Genomic DNA, 12,955 nt, shown 5'->3' on the forward strand with positions numbered 1-12,955 from the left:
AGGATTTCAGATTGGAGCATAGGTACTGGCTCCATGGGTGCTCCGGGGCTGGCGCACCCACGGAAAAAAAAAAATGGTGGGTGCTTAGCACCCACCGTCAGCTCCCTGTGGCCTCACCCCACCCTACCCTCCTGCTCCAGTTCACCTCCGCCTCCTCCACGATTGCGCCACCGTGCCCTGCTTCTTCCCTCCCCCCCCCCCCCGCGCTTGCTGCAAAACAGTTGATTCGCGGGGCAGGGAGGGAGGGGGGAGGAGGGAGAACGCAGCGCGCTGGGGGAAGAGGCCGGGCCAGGGCGGGGATTTGGGGAAGGGATCCAATAGGTGCAGGGAGGGGGTGGAGTTAGGGCGGGGACTTTGGGGATGGGGTTGAAATGGGGGCAGGGCCAGGGGTGGGGATAGGGTGAGTCAGGGCGGGGCCAGGGGCGGGGAAAGGGGAGGGGAGTGCGGGCACCCACTGGTGCCGAGAAAGTTGGCGCCTATGGATTGGGGTGCAGTAGAAGGATAAAGATCTGGGAAGTTGGTATGGGAGTAGGGGCACATGAAGCAGCCTCCCCAGATCCTCAGCTCGGTATAGCTGCATTGATTTCAATGGAGCTACATCAATTTTCATGAGCTGAGGATTTGGCCTATTATTCTGAGGAAGGGAAATAGTTATCATTAAGAACAATTAGATGACTACATCAGAGATAACGAAAAGCACTGATGTTATTAAGCAGTTATTGTACTATACCCAAACTTTTTTGGTATGCAAAGTAATCGGCATGCGCACAACTTTGGGGTATTTGACACAGGTTTGTGTGCTTGGACCTAAAACTCAAATGAATGAAATGACAGTGCCAGCACAGTCAGCCTTAGGTTCTTCTCTTTTCAAATTTACTGAGGGACAAGGAAGGGAACATAGAGAAAAAATAAGATTTAGATGCTTTAAATTAATCACAATCTCAATTCTCTTTGAGTTATCTCTATCTATATCTATATATGCCTTTCAGAAATGCTGCACAAACCTACAACTCTGGCAAAAAATTCTGAAGACTTTTCCCAAGTATACATCTTGTTGTATTTTAATATACGAAATAATAAAACATGCAAAATGAACTAAGCACTTTCATTTTTGTGTGTATTTATCTGTGGATAATCTGGGCAATCAGTCAGAGACCGAACTGGGATTTTCTGCATCCTGAATTACATGATCCAGCATAGGGATAGGATTTCAAGCAAAAACTGTTTGTATGTGTGTAGTTTAGACAACATACGTGAGTGGTTTATTTGAACCAAACACTTGTATGCTAGCCCTTCCCCCCACAAACTTGCAGAACAGGTGTTATTTTTCATAGCCCTGCATGTCTTTTTGAAAGTGGTTAGGAAGAGTTTTGGTGAATCTTGCCCTTAATTCAACTACTATACAGCATCGCCATAATATTAAAATGAAACAGTGCAATAAAAAGAAACAAGAAATGCAAATCAATTAGAAACCAAATGGTTCATATGTCAAGTATTAGGAATCTCTACAATACACAAATTCTGCTGCTACGTTTTAGAATCGCTGTAGTCTCAATTATGCATCTTTTCTGTGCATCTTCAGTCCCATCTTCAGATGAATAATTTAAAAAAAAAAAACTAACAAAATAAAATCTGACAGGAACATAAAAAAAGAGAAACAAGTGAAGCTAAAATGAAAATCCCATGACAGGATGCATGTGGAGCCCAATACACCTGAACTCCATAGACCATCTGTCAGAATCTGCCAAGATCACACAGAAGAATTCGAGGGCAAAGGCTTTAAATGTAACAGGGATATTAACTTGGCTCAGGAAAACAAAAAAAAAATCAGCCATTGATATCATTCTTGGAAAGAGTTTACTAGGTTCCTGAATGAAAACCCAATCTGTTTCCAACAAAATTACATTTCTAATCATTTCTGGCCCATTCCTCCAACCATTATTGCAGTTTTTATGCCAGAAGTGTTGATTGCCAACTTGGTTTACCACTAGACTATTTTCATTTTAAATTACTTCTGCTAATTTTAAGAAGTGAATCCTGAGAAAATATTAATATCACAAGTATGGACTGAATACCATTAAGAGGGGCAAGTATATTGGAAATAGCGTAGAACTGAAGGGTGCTGAATCCTCCTTCATTCAAGTTGGTGCAAATCCTGCTACTATGTTGGGTCCCCCCCCAGCAGAACCAGGCCAGTTCTGCTGCACTGGGCAGAGTGAAGGGCAAGATTTACAGGGTGAACATGGAACTCACTTCTTCTATGTGTCCTTGTATGCCAGAAACTATGTGAAAGTGAGAGTAGGAGATTCCACAGCTAAACAGATCTTTCCTTCCTCATCCCTTCTCTCACAGATGGCTGCATTAAGTTCATGGAGTATACTGCAGCTTCAAGGATGCAGTAGTGGCCATGTAACTCATCAAATTTGAGGTCAGGAAGGTGCAGAGAATGAACAGGCAGCCAAAGAACAAGACCTCTACCTAAAATGTCTCCTCTTACCCTGCTTTTTTGCTGACCTGATTGAGTTTCCTGGAGACAAAGAATAAAAAAATTGGGGGGGGGAAGGGGGAGAACAGGGCCAACTTAATCAGTAGAGAACTAACCCTGTTTCATCTTCTTTTATTCCCAGAGGTCACCTTGATGAAGAATCTAGATATGCCAATTAAGGATATAATTTGAAGACTTAGAGTAAGACCTTGGCCCAGCTGAACTCCCATTGACTTTAACAGGGCTGGGAGTTCACCCTCACAGTGAAATGCATGAGAAAGTCAGCCTCCCAGGATGCTGAAATATCATTTAGATTCAGAAATTCCCCTTTAATTTGTAAGATCGTTCTAAAGCCCACATTTTTCTGGCCTTCCCAATTTATTATAATTTAACTGACATTTCTATTCACCAGTGATACAAATGACAGGAGTTCTGTATTCCCTTCTGCTATCCTGACTTGTTTTAACAGTGGTAGAAGTATTCTAAGGTCAACAGTTTAATTTTTTCAGGGTTTCATATGATCTTTTAAAAAATATTGTTTTGTGTGGGTTTACATCTCAAGTTTGAGTTCTGGGCATAAAGAGAAAAAGAAAATGTAATTCATACAAAACCATAAGAGTTTTGCTTAATTACTGGTTGAATTCAGTTAAAGCAACTAAGTTTACACCCAAAATGATAACTCCTTTCCCCAGTACCCCAAACTTGGCCCGAGTTTTGCTCAAAACTCAATAAAACCTTACCTGAATTTCAGGTCTGAACCTAACCACGAACAGGCAGTTGCACAAAGCTTTCATGGTTGCCTGTTGTTCTGAACTTCCCTCAAGACAACAATATGTGAAAAATTACACATCTTGAAAAACATATTATACAAATTCTAGTTGATGAATGTATTTCATTTGCAAAATATGCCAAGCATTACAAAAAACAGGTTGCTCACCTTAAAAGTCAACACATAAGTTTCATATAAAAAGAGTACCTCCCATAGATTATCCCACATACTGTTGCTAAAATGTCACCATAATTATCAATACTTCACTGTCATTCTTGCCATTTTAAAACTAACTGCAGAAATTCAATTGTCAAATAAACCCAGACCTAATCCAGATATATTCTATGTAATTAATAACCTACTTCAAATTTTCCATTTTTGGTCAAGACCCTAGAACAAGTAATGGCTTCTCAGTTATATCACCATAAAGTAGAAAACAACCTCTGAATAGCGCAATCTCTGTGCTCTATCCTAATGAAATCTAGATTGGAATTTCTCAGAGTTTTTAACGATTTATTACAGTAGTATGATGCCAGCAGTTTGTGTGTTTTAATTTTGCTTGACCCAAGTGTTTCTTTTGATTATAACATCCTTGTTTACAGTATTATGTAGGAATTGCTGGCACTATTTTAAGCTGGCATCCATCTTATTTGCTAAACAGATATCACTTCTTGTCTATAGCTTATTTTTCTCTTTTGCTGTAGAAATTACTTGAGTTCACTTTTATTTTTGGGCAACACTATTTTTCAGCCAGCAGTGGGCTAATATTTCTATTATGACCTTGTCCCGTGCACTCCTTTTTTTGTCTTTTTTAATTTGAAAAAAAAAAGGGGGGAACAAGAGGTGAAAAGTGACAGAGCCTTAAGGATGAGTCCTCATAAAACAAATCTTTATATCAAAAATATTCCAAAAGAAAGAGATTCTAAGGAGTAGGATAGGTTCTGCAGTACTAAGAAACCAAAATGAGGTTCTTCTCTACAGGCTGAATCTTCGCAACAGAGCTTTGCAAATGTACACATCTTGCCTTGCATGTGTCCTGAAATGGAACCTCTCTCCAGGCCTGCCAGAATACAATCTTACAGTCACAAACAGAATTCTTTCAAGACAGCAGTGTTTAATGATTCATTGCCAAAAGAAAGGAAAATCTGGGTGGGCTTTCTAAGGTCTTTAGTTCACAATAAGTAAAAACCAAAGGATATCTGAACATCAAATTTGAGGAGAAGATACATGAAAGATATGCAGTCATGGGAAGATGTTAGCAGGATGATAGGCTTACTAATGTAGAAACCTACCATCATCTTTGGAAGGAATGTAGGAAGAGTCTGGAACACCATTGTATACTTGTAAAATATAATATAAAGCAGATCTATGAGCTGAAATCACTGCCCTTAGGAAAATGAGCTTCCATAAAAAAAAAAAAAAAACAAAAAAAAAACCACAAGTTCCTCATATACTGATTGGTTCAAAAGGAGTTTTTATTAGCTTTGTCAGAACCACATTAGTGGACTTTGGCCCTCAAATGTGTCAAAGCTTGCACTAACCTGATGATAATGGTCTGCATAGAAATACTGATCTACCTTCAATTACTAGTTCATGAAAGGTCAAAATAGCTGTCAAATTAACTTGGATGGAATCAGTCTTCTATCCAGCCTCAGATAAATAAAGGGGACACTGGGTTTTAGAATAAAGGTCTCCCTGCCAGGCATAGCTACCTTAACCATCACACTCTACTGTGGGGGCAGGGAAGCATAGATGGTGGTATTTTAGGACAAATTGTACTTTTTTTCTTGAGTCCCTGGAGAACAGGAGAGAGGTGTGAAATGTCTTCACCAACTCATCAATATAGGATGCAAGAGCAGAGCAAATTCATTCAAAAATGCAGTAGTCACGCTCGCTGGTTGGTGACATCTGTCACATTCACACTTTTTAAAACTCTTGATCTTTCGTTATTGGCAATGAGAGGAATGATGGCATCTTGGATCACAAGGTAGTTTGAAAGGAAAATATATCTGAATTGAACATCCAGAAGCTTCAGCATAGATCTAGAAAGAAACACTCAGAAGCATCAGAAACAAAATAGGATGCAACATCTCCAAGTCTAAAAGTATGTTAAGGTCTGGACACAAAACCTCAATGCGTCAAAGCTCTGAAAAAGAATGGCAAATCAAGTATTGTTGTTGGAACCTAATATGTTAAAGCCTCATACATAAAGCACTGAAAAATGTCAACTGAAAATATAAAGTGCAGGAACCAAATTAACAATTCAGTGGTAGGCAAAGAAGGGTTCCCAAACAAACTGACTAACAAGTAGAATCTAAAGCTAACACCAAGGCCAGCATTTCAGGGTCACGTAGCTTCAAGTGCGTAAGGATGAGCAGATGCACACAAAAAAAACAGATGAGGTATTAAAAGACTAACTGAAGGGTTGAGGGGACCAACAGAAGAAATTCAAAACCTGTCACAGCTTAAAGTAGAATTGGAACAATAGTGGTTGACGAGATCTGATCAGTTTTCTTGACTAACAAGGAGCTGACTGGAAGTTACTTAGGGCCGAGGTTCTGGCATTTGATGGTGCATGTGGATTTTCAGTACCCCTGCCTCAGACAGCCAAAAAGTTTTGTGTTATAGGAGTTCTGTCCTCTCTTGCACTGGCAGCATGAGACCCAAGAGTGAGAATCCTGTGTAGAAGACAGCCTTTAAAGACTAGATCTGAAAACTACCATGAAATATGTGAAGTATACTATCTAAAATAAAGTTACTACTTGTGATGGTTCTATCTTGTGTGGTTTGGCACTTTACATTAAGGAAGTATAATTAACAGATACTATATCAATATACTCGACCAATTTCTGCTCTCATTTAGTCCTCTACAACCCCAATGACATCAGAGGGATTGCAAAGGTGTAATTATGAATAGAATTTGTCCCACTTCCTTTATGTTTAATGTATAGAAAGCTGCACTGATAAAACTGCTCATACTGCAAGAAAATAAAATACTCCTTATGGCAACTCAGTAACAACAACTATAATTCATGGCTTGAACAGGATTTCACTGCGTGCTGAATGACTTATTTCCCACATCATCTGAAATCCCTCTCAATATTTTTTATTGAATGGAATGACACTTTCATAGCATTGGGCCCAGATTAACAGTGCAGAATCTGACATAAAATCATTCTCAGTTCAGTTACAGGAAGCATGAGACGAGATTGTTACTAGTGTCTAAAAGTTTGGCAATCTGTTCTCAATATTTAGAACTGTCCACAGGCGCCACCAATATATCTGAGGAGGACTAGAGCAGAAAGTGCCGTAAATCTTCAGGGATTTCAAGTAATTCAGTAATAAAACTGCAGTCCAGTGTTCAAAGTCTTTGTACAGAGAATTTCCTGATTTGGAATATTAAAAAAAAAGCAATCACTCAGATGCATGTGCCCACAAAACAACAAACAAGTCCCTTTTTTAAAGAAATACTACATTCTTTGGGAAGGTAATGGGCCATTTTAGAATACGAGACAGTAAGGGCATGTCTACACTACGATATTAGGTCGATTTTATAGAAGTTGATCTTTGGTAACCGATTTTATACAGTCGATCGTGTGTGTCCCCACTAAGCGCATTAGGTCAGCGAGTCCATCCTCAATACGGTGGCTAGCATTGACTCACGGAGTGGTGTACTGTGGTAGCTATCCCACAGTACCCGCTGCCCATTGGAATTCTGGGTTAAGCTCCCAATGCCTGATGGGGCAAAAACATTGTCACAGGTAGTTTTGGGTACATGCCGTCAGTCTCCTCCCTCCCTCCTTGAAAGGAACGGCAAACAATCATTTTGCGCCTTTTTTCCTGGGTTATCCATGCAGACGCCATAGCACAGCAAGCATGGAGCCCCCTCAGCTGCATACTGCTTTTGTGAGCATTGTAAACACCTCGTGCATTATCCTGCAGTATGTGCAGAGCCTAGCTAGGAGCCGCCAGCACGAGGAAGATTGTGAGGAGGACACGGACACAGAGGTTCCTGAAAGCACGGAATGTGGCAATTGGGATACCATGGAGGCATTGGAGCATGTTAATAAAGTGGAACGCTGATTCTGGGCCTGGCAAACAAGCACAGACTGGTGGGACCGCATAGTGTTGCAGGTATAGGATGATTCCCAATGGCTGTGAAACTTTCGCATGTGTAAGGCCACTTTCATGGAACTTTGAGTTGCTTTCCCCCGCCCTGAAGCACAAGAATACCAAGATGAGACCTGCCCTGACAGTTGAGAAGTGAGTGGCGATAGCGCTGTGGAAGCTTGCAACACCTGACTGCTACCGGTCAGTAGGGAATCAATTCAGAGTGGGCAATTCTACCATGGGGGCTGCTGTGATCCAAGTAGCCAGGGCAATCAACATCCTTCTGCTAAGAAAGGTAGTGACTCTGGGAAATGCGCAGGTCATAGTGAATGGCTTTGCTGCAATGGGGTTCCCTAACTGTGGTGGGACGATAGACAGAATGCATATCCCTATCTTGGCACCAGACCACCTTGCCAAAGAGTACATAAATCACAAGAGGTACTTCTCAATGGTGTTGCAAGCACTAGTGGATCACAAGGGCCGTTTCACCAACATCAACATGGGATGGGTCGGGAAAGGTGCAGGACGCTCGCATCTTTCAGCACTCCGGGCTGTTCGGAAAGCTGCAAAAAGAAACTTTCTTCCCAGACCAGAAAATTACCATTGGGGATGTTGAAATGACAATATTTATCCTTGGGGACCCCAGCCTACCCCTGGCTCCCAGGGCTCATGAAGCCGTACACAGGCAGCCTGGACAGCAGCAAGGAGCAGTTCAAGTACAGGCTGAGCAAGTGCAGAATGGTGGTAGAATGTACCTTTGGACGTTTAAAGGGGCGTTGGCACAGTTTTCTGAGTAGGTTAGACCTCAGCAAAAGCAATGTTCCCATTGTTATTGCTGCTTGCGGTGTGCTCCATAATATCTGTGAGAGTAAGGGGGAGACGCTTATGGTGGGGTGGGAGGTTGAGGCAGATCACCTGGCAGCCAATTTTGAACAGCCAGACACCAGGGCAATTAGAAGAGCACACCGACGGTGTCAGAGTGACAGCCGTGTTAGTCTGTATCAGCAAAAAGAACGAGGAGTACTTGTGGCACCTTAGAGACTAACAAATTTATTTAAGCATAAACAGTTGTGTGTGTTTGTCCTTGATGCAAACCCGCCCCCTTTGGTGAATGTACTTCCCTGCAAGCCAATCCCCCTTCAACCACAGCTGGCACAGGAAATAAAATCCCTATTGTTCTGAATCCATTCATTATTTATTAAAAAAATACAATGCTGACTAGTAAAAGGAAGCCTGGGTGTACAAAGGGTTTGATAACGGATGCAGTGGTGGGGGGGGGGGGGAAGGACAAGGCCACGTTGCTTATTGTAGTCACACCACAAATCAAAGCTGTTTGAATGACAGCCTTCTGTTGCTTGGGCCATCCCCTGGAGTTGAGTGGCAGGGTGCCCAGAGCCTCCCCCCCGCATTCTTGGGCATTTGGGTGAGGATATGGAACTTGGCGAGGAGGGCAGGCGGTTACACAATGGCTGCAGCGATGGTCTGTACTCTAGTTGCTTTTCCTGCAGCTCAACCAGATGCCCCATCATGTCTATTTGCTCCCCCATTAGCCTCAGCAACTCCTCCTGTGTGTTCCGCTCACGCTCACTGTATACTTTCCTGGCCTCTGCCACCAAATGCCTCCATGCATTCAGCTGTGCCCTATCAGTGTGGGAGGATTGCATGAGCTCTGAAAACATGTCATCGCAAGTGTGTTTTTTTTGCCTTCTAATCTGCGATAACCTCAGGGACGGAGTTGATGTGGGGAGCATAGAAGCATTTGCAGCTGCGGGGGGGGGGGGGGAGGGAGAGTAGACTTTTAAGAAGATCCTTTTGTTCTCAAAAATGTGAGACTCTTTCACAGTGAATCAAGCAATTAACAGCAGCCAGCACATGTGTTTTAGGTACAAGGTCGCATTTTGCCTTTTACATTGAGCACCTGCCGGTATGGTAACATCACACACGGCTGGGCAATAGAATTTGGTTTCCAGGCAGCCATGGTAAGCCAAAGGTGGGGTTGGCTTCTTCCGCATTCATAACATGTGGGAATGGTTTCAAACTGCAGCACCCTCCTTTTCCATAGCAACCAATGTCGATTGTGTTTGCCGTTTAAAAGTAGGGGCTGCATTTAAAAGGAGGGGCTGCGGTTGCTGTTTAAAAGGAGGGGGAGCAGTTTTGGGGTGGATGTGCAGCACATCCCTCCCTATCCCCCCCATGTGGCTATTCTCCAGGATGATCCCTTTTAGCCAAGCGCAAACTGCCAAGCATGCCCAGGGTCTAATGTGTCGGGGATCACCAAACAGAGGATTACTGTTCCCTTACAAAACTTCCCCTATTTCAACCAGGTGACCATGAATGATATCACTCTCCTGAAGCGGACACCGAAAGATAAAGACCGAATGTTGCATGAATGCGACCAAAACCCAGGACCATTTGCTGCCATGCTTTGTGCTGCAAGGATTCTAGACCACTTGCTACTGGTTTGGCCTGGTAAAGTGTCCTACCGTGGAAGACGAAATAAGGCAGCCCTCCCCAGAAACTTTCTGTAAAGGCTTTCAGAGTACCTCCAGGAGAGCTTCATGGAGATGCCCCTTGAGGATTCCCACTCCATCCCCAGACACGTTAACAGACTTTTCTATTAGCTGTACTGGTCGCGAATGCATCCCAATTGCTCAGGGCAAATCAAACATTAAACACAATTGCTTTTAACCCCTGTAATGTCGTTACAAATGTGCACTCACCAGAGGTGCCTTCTCGACCTTCAGGGACCGGGAACAATAGGCCCTGGGAGGGTATTGGCTCCAGGGTGAGGAAAAGGTCCTGGCTGCCGGGGAGAATGGATTCTCCACTTGCCTGCTGCGCATTCTCCTCCTCCTCTTCATCCACAAAATCCTTATCCATGTTGCATGAGGCTGCCACCTTGCAGGTGTCCACGGAGAGTGTTGGGGTACTGGTAGGGTCCTCCCCTAGAATGGCATGCAGCTGATCACAGAAGTGGCATGCCTGGGGCTCTGCCCTGGAGCGACCATTTGCCTCCTTTGTCTTTTGGTAGGCTTGCCTGAGCTCCTTAAATTTTCACACAGCACTGCTGTGCATCCCTGGTGTAGCCTCTATCCACCATGCCCTGTGCAATTTTGGCATAGATATCTCAGCATTTCTTCTGCTGGATCGGAGTTCTGCCTGCACAGATTCTTCTCCCCATACTGCAATCAGATCAAGTGTCTCCAGTTCGCTGCATGCTGGAGCTCGTTTGCGATTCTGGGACTGCATGGTCATCTGTTCTGCTGAGCTTGCCACGCTGACCAAACAGGAAATGAAATTCAAAAGTTCCTGGTGCTTTTCCTGTGTACCTAGCTAATGAACTGGAGTTGAAAGTGCTGTCCAGAGCGGTCACATTGGAGCACTCTGGGATAACTCCTGGAGGCCAATGCCATCGAATTGCACAGCACTGTGTCTACACTATCCCAAATTAGACCCAGGAAGGTCGATTTTAGCACTACTCCTCTTGTCAGGGAGGAGTACAGTGGTTGATTTTAAAGGCCCTTTAGGTCTGCGGAATGGAGTTGGTTGTGTAGACGCATTCATTATAAAAATCGATCTAACGCGGCTAAATTCGACCTAACCTCGTAGTGTAGACCAGGCTTCAGTCACTTACAAATATTTTTAGAATAGCAGGAAAATTATAAACTATTGTCTAAGACAGATGACTGTGAGGGTGTGCTTACCTCTCTGGTGTCAAGTGTGTGCCACTGCCTCTGTTTCCCTATTGTGTCTCAGTTTCCCTCCTCTGGAGGTTTTCCTTGGGCTGGTAGGGTGATTTGGCCAAATCAAGATTCCTACTATCCACAGCAAATAAAAGTCCCCAAACCAAAACTATTTCCCTTTGTCTGCAGGGGTTCCTACATACCCTTTGCCCAAAGTCCTTCATCACTTTAGACTTAGGTATCTCGACTTGGTCCTTTGCCCTTTATCTCAGGAGCTCATAAAGCTCTTCACCTTGGGCACCGTGGTTTTTCCCACCACTTCTAAGTGACACAGTAGGTTAGCCCAAGCTCTCCAACCACTCGAGGATCTGATCCTGGGACCCTGTGCTGCAAAGCATCTGTCTGTCCTTACACTACAAATTTCTATTTCATGGTTCCCAGGACTACCTCCTACTGTCTCCTTCCTCCCCATGCCCTTTCCAGGCTTCTTCAGTCAAGCCCCTCACAGGATCTTCCTGGTGCCCTTGCCAGGGGAACCATTATTGGTCCTTTCCCAGATCCCAGTCACTGGAAAGCCTAACAGCAAGCTGCTGCTCTCCTATTACTTCTCCCACCAATGAACGGAACCTGTCTTTTATCCTGTCTCCCACTTCCCAACTGGCCTTGCTCCTCATCTATGACCACCTGATCCTTCTCCACCAAGTTCCTTGACCTGGAAGAAAAGACAGGTACTGGCAGAGGCTGCGCCTGATCTTCCCTTTAAAGGCCCAGCTCGTCCTATGACAACAGCCTACTCACTTCTAAACATGAGGAACAAAGCTCCAAATTGCAACGTAGCTATGAACTGAAATAAGTGCCTTTGAATAGTTCTAATGGAGTAGTCAAGCATTCTAACCAGGTGGCCCTGACTTCTTTTGTATTCAAAAAATTTGTTAATGAAAAGAAATAGCAAGCACATAATACAAGCAAATAGATGGTGACCTAGAAAACCAATGCATTTTAATCGACTTGTTATTTACAAAGAAATGAATACTCCAGTCCAAACACCATGTTACCCACTCACCAAATGTCGGATTTTGTGTCATAACCTTGATGTTTCAGTGCCTCTGGGCTCATGTAGTAAGGTGTCCCAGTAAACGTAGTTGCCAGATCACACGATCCCATCAAGAGACGAGAAACTCCAAAGTCCCCTTAAAATAAAATTGTATTTAAAAAAAAAAAAAAAAAAACACTAGGTCGTTAAGAAAATCTAGACTAAAAATCAAATCACGAATTCTAAACTTACTTTGAGTGTCTTTAATATAACATTTTATAATTTAATATTATTTAAAAAATGATCCTCAGCTGGTGTGAATTCTCATAACTCTGTTGAAATCAGTGAAGCTATGATAGTTATCAGCAAGGATCTGCCACTTGAAACACAAAAATTGGGGTAACTGAATGGCTCAGAGTATTGGTAATGAGATAGAGAACTTTTCACTTCTACACTGTTGATTCAAATACAGCCCAAGCTAATAGTAAACAGAAGTTTTTTCCATCTTATGGCTGTCTGGTATATTAAATTGATTTGACAGAGTCAGTCCTTTTCCCCATGGATTAATGTCCATCCATCTCACAGAAAGCAGCACTAATAACTGGCAACGTTGCTTATACTCTCAGCAGAGATGCTAAGGATTGAAAGGGCCTGGAGAATGAACTTTCTCTCCCCTGTTGAGGGGATTCCTACAGTTCAAGGCCAAGGCATATTGTCTAGGCAGTGTGGAGAATTTTGCACTGCTGATGCCTATGCATGCTGTACCTTTTAAATAGAAGATTTTGACAACTCGTCACCATGGTGATGGGTGCAGTAGAAAAATCAGAGATTAGGTTAGATCAAATTGCTACAATATCAGTCTGGAACCTTTCATT

The 12,955-nt window shown here is 43.1% G+C and overlaps 1 protein-coding gene across 5 annotated transcripts in view; it reads right to left on the reverse strand.

Annotated features, from left to right (window-relative positions):
* Positions 1–12,955, reverse strand: part of NEK11 (NIMA related kinase 11) — a 176,090-nt gene that overhangs the window by 92,463 nt on the left and 70,672 nt on the right. For all 5 annotated transcript variants that reach the window (XM_054019724.1, XM_054019727.1, XM_054019723.1 and 2 more), the window contains one exon: positions 12,111–12,237. In XM_054019724.1, the coding sequence (XP_053875699.1) occupies positions 12,111–12,237 (127 nt within the window). The remainder of the gene's footprint in view (positions 1–12,110; positions 12,238–12,955) is intronic.

This window comes from Malaclemys terrapin, chromosome 2 (genome assembly GCF_027887155.1).
Source record: "Malaclemys terrapin pileata isolate rMalTer1 chromosome 2, rMalTer1.hap1, whole genome shotgun sequence".
Classification (NCBI taxonomy): Eukaryota; Metazoa; Chordata; order Testudines; family Emydidae; genus Malaclemys; species Malaclemys terrapin.